We start from the raw sequence: 13,433 nt of genomic DNA, 5'->3' as shown, positions 1-13,433 counted from the left end.
CTGTAGATCCACGCAGCTCTTTGTGCTGATAGCAGACAGAATGAAAGGCCTACCCATTTTTGCTCAGAGGATTTCATCCTAGATTATGTCATGCATTTGCATGTGCTATGAGCAGGCAGACGTACCTCCACCAACCATTTGGGCCTCCCATTCCATGAGGGCACAAGCTTCTTCAGCCCAGGTACTGATCCAAGACATTTGCAGAGTGGCAACCTGATCATCGGTCCATACATTTTCTTGCCACTATGCCATCATCCAGCAAGCTAGTTTTGGTCACCAGGTCGCAATCTCCATGTCCATATCTCCAAGCCCACTTCCTACGGTAATGCTTGGGAGTCACCTAATGGGAATGGACATGTGCAAGCACTCAAAGAAGAAAAATGGTTACTAACCTTTCCGTAACTGCTGTTTTTCAAGATGTGTTGAGCATGTCCATTCCAGAACTCACCTTCCTACTCCTCTATCAAAGTTGACCTGCAAGAAGGAACTGAGAGGGTGTAGGGTCAGCCAGACTCCTTATACCGCACCATAGGCGTGCAATACCAGAGGGCCGTAGAGTCGACCTGATGGGTACCGCTGAGGGAGAAATTTCTGGCAGCTGTGCATGGGGTGCACACACACCTAACGTGGAATGGACATATGCAGCATATCTCAAAGAACAACAGTTAAAGAAAGATTAGTAACCGCTTTTGCGGGTTTTTTTGCTCTCCTCTAGTTTTCCACACCACTGATGAACTTGAGCCTGAGTGAATATATGATGTTTTAACTAATAAATCATTGGTTAAGCAACTTGACTTTTTGAGAGGTAGGGGGACAACTGTTTATAAAATCACCCAGTTTCCAGATTCTCTTCTCCAAAAAGAATAGTGATCCATTGCCTGCAGGACTGCCCAAGGTTAGAAGCATCCCACATCCATCTATCTTCCGTTAGTTAGCTACAACTACACACGTTAAACTCTCCTTCCCTGGAGGATTGCTTGGGCTTTTTTTGGGTAGGAAGGATGAATGGTAGCTTGGGTCACATGTTTATCAGAAATTGAGGGGCATTCCTGATATTGAAGAACTGAGCAGAGTCTAGGGCTTGATGAAGATTCTTCATTTGAATTTTGTCTATTTGTTCAGTCATTCGCTACACTTTCTGACCAGCATCTTACAGATTAGCACCTCAAATGATAAGTGTGTAATCTGTTGGCATGTATTTTGTTAGTCTTGGCCTTCAATTTTACCCAGATTGTTTTTAGTGAAGCTATCCCATATGACATTTACTTTGTTTACATACAGTATAATCCTGTTTTTTCCTTAATTTATATTTAGCAGTGTTTTGCACTGTGATTTAAATAATCAATGTCTTACTGTACATGTAGTGAGGTGATGACTGGACCAAGCCATTATAAGCAAAGCAAAGTAAAGAATTATGGAATAAACAGATAGAGTACTAGTTTATTAAACTATTACCTTGAAGACTTTAGGGGAAGTAAACTTTTCTATTTCAAGTGAAATAATAAGAAATTAAGCATAGATAGTAAATTGCAAACTTTTCTTAGATTTTATATGCATTACCTCTATATTTAGTTTGTTTTACCAGCATTCATTGTTGGAGGTGTGCAAGGAAACTTTTTTAAAGTAAGACTAGGAAATATTTTTTAAAAAACCTAAGGTATTAGGTATCTTTATATATTTTACCTAGTAACACTTTGTGACAAAATATCACCCACCGCAAAGTAAATTAAAAAATGCAGTATTATCTTCACCTTCATAGTAGCTCATTGTTGCATCTGTCCATCACAGAAAGATTTTAATTTGTAATGGAAATGTTAAATGCACTTTTAAAGGGCTGTTCGATATAAATATAAGTTCCAAAACAATCTACACTCCTTGGATAATGTCACCTTTAATTTTCACAGGTGCACGGATTCAACCACGAGTTCACTTTCAAAGGAGAACCCTAAAGTTGCCTGAGAACACCAGCTACAGTGATCTGACAGCATTTCTAACTGCAGCCAGTTCACCTTGGGAAGTGGACAGTTTTCCATATTTACAAGGATTAGATGGAAATGGAACTGGTAATTTTGAGTATCTATCTTTGTTTTTGTTCTGAGTTGATATTTATTGGAATGTAGTTTTGGGGGTTTCAGTTTCTTTTTTTCCATCTCTCTGTCATTTTCTCCCTTCCCTTCCCTTTTTAATTTAAAAAATATAGGTTCAGCTGTCTGATCAAAATACTGTTTCTAAAAAGCAGTAGTCCACATGACAACGTTCCCATGCAACTGACACTAATAGTTCCCCATGTTGGCAATCTCTAGATAAGAGCCCTGGGTTGAATCAGCACGGAGACTGAATGTCCTTCTCACCCCTTATATATGGTCCCTGCTTGATGAAGTTGGAGGCTCATTGACATTGGTGGGTGAATAGCTTTCTTATGTTGCACCTGTCATTTGAAGACTAGCTTCCTGGCATGTCAGTTTGGGTATCTTTTACAAACGCTACATTTATCTTCAATTTTAAAAATTGAGAGATGTGGGGAGGGGAAAAGATTTAACCTTTAGATTCTGCAGCATTATTCATCTCTAATTATTCCTGTGCCCTGAAGTCTGTACAGTGTCCATATTCTAAGAATTTAACGTTCTGCAGCATTGTGCTGTGCCAACAAAGAGTTGTTTCAACAGTCTTGTTAAATGCAGAGTAATTTTGGATCCTGCTTTGGCCAAAAGTGTTCAGATTCTTTTGAAACAAAGAACAACGCTGTGAAGAACTTTTAATAGAAACAGCCTCCAGTGGACTTTGAACTTTGAGTTTTGAGTTATTTTGTTTACATTCTTAACATCTTGGGATGGCAGCAGGTGAGGCAATTTAACTCTTCTAATTTAGTCTCCTCTGGGTGCACTTGTTTCTCCTAGTTAATTTAAGTTATTTCAAATATATGCTGAAGCGTGTAAGGTGTGTGTTAGTGAATCTTGTGTATTTCTTCCAAGAGAAAATGGTGTGATCTTCCCCCTCCTCTTTGATTTCCCTTCTTTCCCCTCTTACAACTCTCTCTCCTCATTCACAGGGTACGTCTACACTACGGGACTATTCCGAATTTGCATAAACCGGTTTTGTAAAACAGATTTTATAAAATCGAGTGCGCGCGGCCACACTAAACACATTAAATCGGTGGTGTGCGTCCATGGTCCGAGGCTAGCGTCGATTTCTGGAGCGTTGCACTGTGGGTAGCTATCCCGTAGCTATCCCATAGTTCCCGCAGCCTCCCCCGCCCCTTGGCATTTCCGGGTTGAGATCCCAGTGCCTGATGGGGCAAAAATCATTGTCGCGGGTGGTTCTGGGTACAGCCTCACCCCTCCCTCCCTGAGCAGCAGACAACCGTTTCGCGCCTTTTTTTGTTTGGTGAACTGTGCAGACGCCATAGCACAGCAAGCATGGACCCTGCTCAGCTCCATACCACAATCGTGAATGTTTTAAACACCTCGCGCACTCTCGTGCAGTCTATGGTGAACCAGGACCTTCAATCCGAGGCGAGGAGGAGGCGGATACGGCAGCGCGGCGATGACAGTGATGAGGACGTAGACACAGAATTCTCTCAAACCGCGGGCCCCTGCGCTTTGGAGATCCTGATGGTAATGGGGCAGATTCTATCCATTGAACGCCGATTTTGGGCCCGGGAAACAAGCACTGACTGGTGGGACCGCATTGTGTTGCAGGTGTGGGACGATTCCCAGTGGCTGCGAAACTTTCGCATGCATAAGGGCACTTTCATGGAACTTTGTGACTTGCTTGCCCCTGCCCTGAAACGCCATAATACCAAGATGAGAGCAGCCCTCACAGTAGAGAAGCGAGTGGCGATAGCCCTGTGGAAGCTTGCAACGCCAGACAGCTACCGGTCAGTCGGGAATCAATTTGGAGTTGGAAAATCTACTGTGGGGGCTGCTGTGATGCAAGTAGCCAAAGCAATCACTAAGCTGCTGCTACGAAAGGTTGTGACTCTGGGAAACGTGCAGGCCATAGTGGATGGCTTTGCTGCACTGGGATTCCCTAACTGTGGGGGGGCGATAGATGGAACCCATATCCCTATCTTGGCACCGCAGCGCCAGGGCACCCAGTACGTAAACCGCAAGGGGTACTTTTCAATGGTGCTGCAAGCACTGGTAGATCACAAGGGACGTTTCACAAACATCCACGTGGGATGGCCAGGGAGGGTTCATGACGCTCGCGTCTTCAGAAGCACTACTCTGTTTAAACGGCTGCAGCAAGGGAATTACTTCCCAGACCAGAAAATAACAGTTGGGGATGTTGAAATGCCTGTCGTTATCCTGGGGGACCCAGCCTACCCCTTGATGCCATGGCTCATGAAGCCATACACAGGCAGCCTGGACAGTGGTCAGGATCTGTTCAATTACAGGCTGAGCAAGTGCAGAATGGTGGTGGAATGTGCATTTGGCCGTTTAAAGGCGCGCTGGCGGACATTACTGACTCGCTCAGACCTCAGCCAAACCAATGTCCCCTATGTTATTACTGCTTGCTGTATTCTCCACAATCTCTGTGAGAGTAAGGGGGAGACCTTTATGGCGGGGTGGGAGGCTGAGGCAAATCACCTGGCCGCTGATTACGTGCAGCCAGACACCAGGGAGATTAGAAGAGCACACCAGGAAGCGGTGCGCATCAGAGAAGCTTTGAAAATGAGCTTCATCAATGGCCAGGGTACAGTGTGACTGCTGTGTTTGTTGATGAACACCCAACCCCCTTGATTGACTCAGTCCCTGTAAGCAACTCCCCCTCCCCCTTCGAGTACAGCTTACTTATGCAAATAAAGTCACTCTCATTTAAAAAGCATGAATTCTTTATTGATTCATTATAAAAAGAGGGAGAGAAGTAAGGGTGTGGTTTGGGAGGAGGATAGGAGGGATGGAGAAGGCCATTAAAAAAAAATTCACAGTAACGACATCCTTCTGGTTGGGCTGTCCACGGGGGTGGAGTGGGCGGGTGCACGGAGCCTCCCCCCACGCGTTCTTAAACGTCTGGGTGAGGAGGATGTGGAACATGGTGAGGGTTGAGGGTGGTTATACAGGGGCTGCAGCGGCACTCTGTGATCCTGCTGCCGTTCCTGAAGCTCCACAAGACGCCGGAGCATGTCAGTTTGATCACGCAGCAGCCCCAGAGTTGCATCCCGCCACCGCTGATCTTCCTGCCGCCACCGCTGATTTTCCTGCCGGTCTTCCTGCCGCCACCTCTCATCTCGGTTGTCCCTCCTGTCCTCACGTTCATCCCTCCTGTCCTCACGTTCACTGGCCTCTTTCCTGTAATTTGAAACCACGTCCTTCCACTCATTCAGATGAGCTCTTTCATTGCGTGTAACTTCCATAATATCCGAGAACATCTTATCTCGCGTCTTCTTTTTCCTCCGCCTTATCTGTGCTAGCCTTTGGGATGGAGGAGGGATGGTTGAAAAATTTGCAGCTGCATGAGGGAGATAAATATTTAGAAAGATACATTTTACAGAACAATGGTTATACTCTTTCACAGTGAACAGCACTATTCACCTAGCACATGTGATTTCCCTACAAGGTCGCATTTTTCATCTTAATAGTGAGTGCTTGCAGCTCTGGAGTTACAGATCTCACAGACACAGGTCCAGGCATCAGAATTCAGCTTGCATGCGGCCATGGTAAGCCACTGTCTTTCGGCTTCTGTAGTGATTTACCCCTCCCCCCCAACGCATGGCTAATACCACGCTAGCTCCCTGCTAATCAACAACCTTCCCCCCCACCCACTGCGTGTCTGGTAGCTTGGGGAAGATCGCCGGTGACCAAACACAGAAAAGATCATCGGCATTTCACTCCTCCCCTCCCCCCGCTTCGCTACGTGCAGGAAAGTTTTTTTTTTAAGCTGATGCAGTCCACGAACCCAGTAGAAAAATGGCCACCCCCCTTACTTAAATTCCTGATTTTTAACCAGGTTATCCTGAACGATATCACTTTGCTGAGGATAACAGAACAAGATAAAGAGCGGATGCTTCTTGAATGCCAGCAGTCACCGGGACCATACGCTGCTATGCTTTGCCACGCAATGATACCTGATTACTTGCTACATGCATGGCGTGGTAAAGTGTCCTACCATGGTGGGCGGAACAAGGCTGCCTTGCCCAGAAACCTTCTGCAAAGGCTTCTGGAGTACCTACAGGAGCGCTTCATCGAGATGTCCCTGGAGGATTTCCTCTCAATCCCCGGACATGTTAACAAACTTTTCTAAGTAACTATACTGTCTGCGAATGCATCCCAAGTCCTCAGGGCAAATCAATCATTAAAAAAGGCTTGCTTAAAAAACAATGTTTGCTATTTGCAAAGGTACACTCACCAGAGCTCCCTTCCATGGCGTCATTGTCTGGGATAGTGGCTTGTGAGGGCTGGGAGGACGGTAATTCCGTCAGGGTGATAAAAAGCTCCTGGCTGCTGGGGCTCACGGAGTGCTGTGTGCTCTCTGCTAGGTCGTCCTCCTCTTCTTCATCTTCATCTTCCCCGTCTGCATAATCCTCAGCCATGGCAGAGATTACAACCCCCACCTCGGAATCCACGATCAGGGGTGGGGTATTTGTGGCGCAGCCCCCTAAAATTGCATGCAGCTCAGCATAGAAGCGGCATGTTTTTCGACCTGCCCCGGACCTTCCGTTTGCTTCTTTGGTTTTCTGGTAGGCTTGTCTGAGCTCCTTAACTTTCACTCTGCACTGCACTGAGTCCCTGCTGTGGCCTTTATCCGTCATAGCCTTAGAAATTCTTTCAAATACTTTTTCATTTCGTCTTTTGGAACGCAGTTCTGTTAGCACTGAATCCTCTCCCCAGATAGCGATCAGATCCAGTACCTCCCGTGCAGTCCATGCTGGGGCTCTTTTACGATTCTCAGGAGACTGCATTGTTAACTGTGCTGATGAGCTGTGCGTGGTCACCTGTGCTGATGAGATCTCCACGCTGGGGAAGCAGGAAATGAATTTCAAAAGTTCGCGGGGCTTTTCCTGTCTACCTGGCCAGTGCATCCGAGTTCAGAATGCTGTCCAGAGCGGTCACTGGTGCACTGTGGGATACCGCCCGGAGGCCAATACCGTCGATCAGCGGCCACACTAACCCTAATCCGATATGGTAATACCGATACTAGCGTTACTCCTCTCGTTAGGGAGGAGTACAGAAACCGGTTTAAAGAGCCATTAAAATCGATATAAGGTGCCTCCTAGTGTGGACGGTTGTGGCGTTAAATCGGTTTTACGCTCCTAAAACCGATTTAAACGCCTAGTGTAGACCAGGCTACAGATGCAGAGGTTTCTTCCCTGCTCTCCTCCTCTAACCCCTTCAGTTGCCTCAGTGATCCTGTCCTGTTCCATCTCTGGATCTCTCTATCACCAACGCTCATCTCCTCCTGTTACTCTTTTGCATATCCTCTCACTCTCCTCTCCCCTCACAATATCAAGCATGCTGTAGTCTCTCCCTTCTTAAACCCACCTTTGACCTCACTTGCCTCTTCAAGCTACTACCCCACCACCTTTTCCCTTTTAAGCTCATTGAACACGGACTACAATTGCAGTCTGGAGTTCCTCTTCTCCAGTTCCAGCCTAAACCCTCTTCAAATCAACTTCTGCCTCATGCATTACACCAAAAATATTCTCACCAAAGTCTCTAATGACCTCTTCCTAGTCAGAGCCCAGAACCAGTACTCCATCCTCATCCTCCTTGACCTGTCAAGTGCCTTTAACACAGCTAAGTATCAGAGGGGTAGTCTGGATCTGTAAAAGCAGCTAAGAGTCTTGTGGCACCTTATAGACTAACAGACGTTTTGGACCATGAGCTTTCGTGGGTGAATACCCACATGCATCCGACGAAGTGGGTATTCACCCACGAAAGCCCATGCTCCAAAACATCTGTTAGTCTATAAGGTGCCACAAGACTCTTTGCTGCTTTAACACAGTTGACTATCTTCCTCTTCTCGAAATCTTAACCAAAAAGGAACATCTCAGATCATGGGAGTTGTCAATCTGGCATCTTTTGTAAGTGCTGTATTTTTATTTTATTTTTTATTATTTTGGTAAGGCCTTGACTTTGGTTAGCTGACTTTGTCAGTGAGAATAATGGTGTTCAATAAAGGCCATCCCTGAAATCTTACTGACTTTTAGGAGTCATAGTAAAAATCTTGTATGCCTATCTGTATGCCCTGGCTGTACTGAAACCTTATCCTAACAGATACCTGAATTGTGATACCACCCATTGTCTAGAGATCCCATTTCATGTTTTAGATTAGTAGGTGATCATGTCTGTGCTCTGGCAATCTCTAGGTTTAGTGTTTTTTAGATGCTCACTTAAAAGTTTTGCAGGGAGGTGTGAGATTATTTCCCAAAGGTGCTGCCATCTGTAGTTCTTTCCTTTTCTTTAGTAGCTCTCTTCCTCTTTCTGCTCTATGGTCATAGACGCATGGGTTTATAATTTTTTTTTAAATCAAATACATTTTGATTAATACTGTACTTTGGTGGGTGATCATTTTTAAACATAAACTAATGATCACTATGTCTAATAAATTCTTTAATATAAATGGATCTAAGAAAAATAGTATTACAGATCATAAAAATGTATACGGTTTGGCTTTTAATTTCAGTAAGAAGCAAAGTAAAAGCATTCTTGAATTTTAAAACAATAGTTAATATTGTCCCCTCTCACACTATTGCAAATTTTGGCCATTAGTGCATTTAAATTATGGGCTATATGCATTTGCACTATGTTTGTGCAAATCTTCTTAAAGAAGAATGGAAAGAAGAAAATGTATTTTAAAAAGTATAAAATACTTCTTGCAAAGATTATCAGGTAGAAAATTAAGAAATTTAAATGTCAGTTTTCTGGCATTATTAACAGGTTAGCTTTAATTTCACCTTCCCTTGATAACAGATAATGTAATGTATAATAATTAATACAAATATGTAACATACCATTATTCTTTCACTTGATAGGAAATAGCACCAGGTATGACCTTACCCCTGTCACTGCAGTCAGTGTTCATTTGCTCAACAGCGATGGGACTCCAATCCCAGTGAATGGCCCCATCTACGTAACAGTGCCTCTGCCAACAAACAGCAACCTGAAGCACAATGGCCATGTTCCAGCATGGAGGTTTGACCAGAAATTTGGTAAGCAGTATTTTGTAGTGATCCTGCAATCATTTTCATTCCTCTGAAGCTTGCTTCTCACTGTTTTTCGTTTAATGTCCCTTTTAGAGAGTATAAAAATCTGTTTTCTTGCTATGTCTAAAAGTAGAATTTGTATTAATAAAGCTACATGATTAGGTATTAAAAGCTAAACAGTTGTGTATGATGTGTATTGTTTCTTTTTTGTGTAAACTTTGTCAATATTCTAATCAGTGTTTTGAATAAAAAATTAATCTGCTTTTAAGTTATCTAACAATGTAGATTTCAACATCTGGAAGGGTTTTGTACATCTAGATTAACAAAAATCAGTTGTGAGCAAATGAGAGCCACTGAACACTTTGAAAGGATGAGAAATGCCATGAACATACACTGTCAAAGAAAATGCACTGAGTTGTCTCTGTTGCTCCGTGAAATTCATTCCTTGACAGAAAGCCAGCAGAAGGCATATATATTATGCAAACCATATTTAAGACTTAAACCCTCATAGTTTGAAGTGGTGCATGTGCCTCGTGCTGGCCCTCTGTACAGGGGTAAATTTCACCTTGAATGATTTAATTGGCTCCTGAAGGGTTTATCTGATTGAGGAGCAATTTCAGGAGGAAAAGAAAGAGGAATGAAAGAGGAGAAAAGTAGAGATTAGAAAGAAAGAGAAATGGGAAGTCAGAAGCGTGGATTTCCTGGAGAGAGAGAAATTGTTTAGGTGCTCCTCGCAGGTGAGAGATTTGTCTTAAATTATGATATCTTGTAGAAGATTTCAGAAATAGAAGAACAAGTATGAAACCATTTTTTCCTCAAATGAGCATTTGGCTTATCTTCTGCCTCTATTAACTGAAGGTGTATCTTGGGTTTTAAAGTGTCGTTCCTAATAGAAAAAAATCTGTTAGAGGAAATCTGTTAGAGAAAAAAATTATTAGAGGATTTATTTAGAAATGGCTCTGAACATCCTGTAGAACTTAATAAAGAAGGATATGTCTTCTGTAGAATGTTTAGATCAAATGTAAAGAATGTAATGGAGAAGGCTTTGGAATTTTTACACAAGATGTAGAATAGCTAGTTTTCTGTTTACCCCTAGCTAATTTGAAAATTCTTCTCTTAACTCCTACTTACTTGATCTGCTTTTTATAGCACAGTTAGCAGTAGGGTTCATGCATTCAGGTTCTTCCTGAAACTGATTTTGATTTGTGATTCTAGAAACTGTTCTGTTTTTCACTTGTTCAAAAGAAGAATAGGAAGACTGACTCATTCACTTTCCACACAAGAAGCCGTCCATCCCTAATCCTTCCTGTCTGCTGCATTATAACTGAAGCATGGCTCACTGGTAGTTACTGTAAAAGATTATGATTATGATTTTGATTTTAAGGTGACTGCTGATTTATGACTAAACTTCCGTGTCCCAATAGTGGGGCAGTAAAAGCTCTCTTTGTGTTTCACTATTGCATATAAAGGACTAGATACCCACAAAACTGAGTGACTGGCCAACAAAATGGCAGATGAAATTTATTGTTGATAAATGCAAAGTAGTGTGGCTTGGAAAACATAACCTCAACTATACATACAAAATGATGGGGTCTAAATTAGGTATTACCATTCAAGAAAGAGATCTTGGAGTCATTAGGGATAGTTCTCTGAAAACATTCACTCAATGTGCAGCGGCAGTCAGAAAAGCTAATAAAATGTTAGGAACCACTAGGAAAGGGATAGGTAATAAGATAGAAAATGTCATAATGCCGCTATATAAATTCATGGTACGCACACACCTTGAACACTACATGCAGTTCTGGTCACCCCATCTCAAAAAATATATATTAGAATTGGAAAAAGTACAGCGAAGGACAACAAACAGGAATAGGGATATGGAAAAGCTCCATATGAGGAGGGATTAAAAAGACTGGGACTGTTCAGTTTGGAAAAGAGACGACTGTGAGGGAATATGCTAGATGTCTATCAAATAATGAATGGTGTGGAGAAAGTGAATCAGAACCAGGGATTGCCCAATGAAATTAATAGGCAGCAGGTTTAAAACAACAGGAAGCACTTCTTCACACAACACACACAGTCAAACTCTGATACTCATTGTCAGGGATGTTGTCAAAACCAAAAGTATAACTGGGTTCCACCAAGAATTAGATAAATTCATGGAGGATAGGTCTATCAATGGTTTTTAGCCAAGATGGTCAGAGATGAAACCCAATGCTCTGGGTGTCCCTGTACTTGGACTGCCAGAAGCTGGCTCTGGACAACAGAGGATGAATCACTTGATAACTGCCTTGTTCTGTTCATTCCCTTGGAACCACCTGGTACCAGACACTATTGGAAGACAGGGTACTGGGCTAAATGGATCATTGGTCTGACCCAGTATGGCCATTCTTATCTTCATCTGAGTCCAGTATGCACTGGATGTAACTGAATGGGGGTAACTGGTGCCACAAAAAGGGGCTGTTCGAACCCTCTCAATGCTTTGGCTGGTTCTGTATTGACTGCATATACAGATGTGCCATGAGGCTAGCAGAGTATTGCTGGAGACTTCGATGCTGGTGAATGGATGATGTACAGACCATAAGAAAAGTGCTCCTGCACTGATGGTCATTCAGAATAGTCAGGGAATTTAAAGTCCTACTCCTTCATCTCTCTAGCTGGTAGAGACTGGAAGTGGTACAGGAGAATCAAGAGCTCATTTGGGTAGTGGGGACAGGGACCATAATACACAACCCCACCATTTCTGGCTGAATAGGAACATCATTTAATAGACTCCAGGAAGGAGTCCCAGGCCAGAAGTATGGTGGCCAAGAACACTGGGAATCCAATTCTTCCTTCAGTTATGTGAGTGTAAATCTTGTTGAAATCAAGGAGCTGTATGGGGTTGCGTGTCGGGAGTGAAATCAGTCTAAAGTCTCAGTTTGCTACATTTTTCTCTCTTTATACATAAACAATCTTCAAGATTCTGACAGGACCAAGGGAAATCTTGGAAGAGAAATGGCAAGACAGCTTTCATAAATTTCTTCCAAATATCCCTTACTTTCAAAATTATAATATAATCTGTAATATTAAATAAAAGTAACTCCCATTGTTGGCTGAGATTCAAAAGAAAGAAACCTACAATCTCCATAAATACCAAACACACATTCGCCAACACAGCAAGATGATGGACTTGCATTTTGGCATATCTTTAGAAGACATGACTCCATAATGCTAATGCACCTGTGCCTGCTATTCCCAGTACTTACAGTTGCTGAAGAGTACATAGTACCATCATGAAAATAAAGTTGGATTAATTAATTTAGACAAAACTTCTCAAGGGCATAATTAGTTGCTGTTTATTTTATTAATTATTCAAAGGTACTACTGCTTTAATTTGCTTAATGTGCCATGCATTCAAACCAGTACATTTGTTTAGTAATGAAACATCTTATTTGGAACAGTATGAAATAGATAAAGCAGATTATCAGAATAATTTTTCTGATTTCCCATTCCACCAGTGTCCACCAGTGAACAGCTTTCACTTAAATATGGTTGGTTTCCACTCCCCAATTCCCTCTACAGGATAGAGCTTATGGTAACAAAAATGCAGACTGCCCATGGCAAAAAACCTAAAAAACTGTCAATTTTGGCCAATGTAAAGAGTCATCTCTCCACTCTGTAGAAGAAAATTCCGGTGTTTCAAGTCTAGAAGCCTGTGTTTCGAGTCTAGAAGCCTCTGGGTTTGTATAAGACAATGTTTTCCCAGCAAAATTTATTGAATCCCGAGGATGAAACATGTCTAATATTTCTCTCTCCCTGCCAGAAACGTGAGAAGTATTTCAGCTTTTTAGAGTCAACTATACTGCATACAAAAAGAACGAGGAGTACTTGTGGCACCTTAGAGACTAACAGATTTATTTGGGCATAAGCTTTCATGGGCTAAAACCCACTTCATCAGATGCATGGAGACTCCATGCATCTAAATATCCATGAGACCCATCATCATTTGGGACCCTACTTCCAGATGATGTCATGGTATCCTCTCGCACTGAGGATAGCCCAGTTATTGGGAAGAGACCGGTAATAGCAATGGGCGATTCAGTTATTAGAAATATAGATAGTTGGGTTTGTGGTGACCAGGAGAACAGCATGGTAAATTGCCTAGCGCGTGTGAAGGTTGCAGATTTCATGAGATATTTAGACAGGCTTGTAAAGAGTCCTGTGGCACCTTATAGACTAACAAACGTATTGGAACATGAGCTTTCATGGGTGAATACCCACTTCGTCGGATGCATCCGACGAAGTG

General features: G+C 42.6%; 1 protein-coding gene across 1 annotated transcript in view; it reads left to right on the top strand.

Moving 5' to 3' along the window:
• The window catches only part of FAM171A1 (family with sequence similarity 171 member A1), a 124,561-nt gene that overhangs the window by 88,476 nt on the left and 22,652 nt on the right, over positions 1-13,433 (top strand). Inside the window, exons 4-5 of the mRNA XM_045007683.1 lie at positions 1,905-2,063; positions 8,975-9,151. Coding sequence (XP_044863618.1) covers positions 1,905-2,063; positions 8,975-9,151 — 336 coding nt within the window. The remainder of the gene's footprint in view (positions 1-1,904; positions 2,064-8,974; positions 9,152-13,433) is intronic.

This window comes from Mauremys mutica, chromosome 2 (assembly GCF_020497125.1).
Source record: "Mauremys mutica isolate MM-2020 ecotype Southern chromosome 2, ASM2049712v1, whole genome shotgun sequence".
Classification (NCBI taxonomy): domain Eukaryota; kingdom Metazoa; phylum Chordata; order Testudines; family Geoemydidae; genus Mauremys; species Mauremys mutica.
The sequence above is the reverse complement of the archived record's forward strand: the minus strand, read 5'-3'. Positions and strand labels throughout refer to the sequence as shown.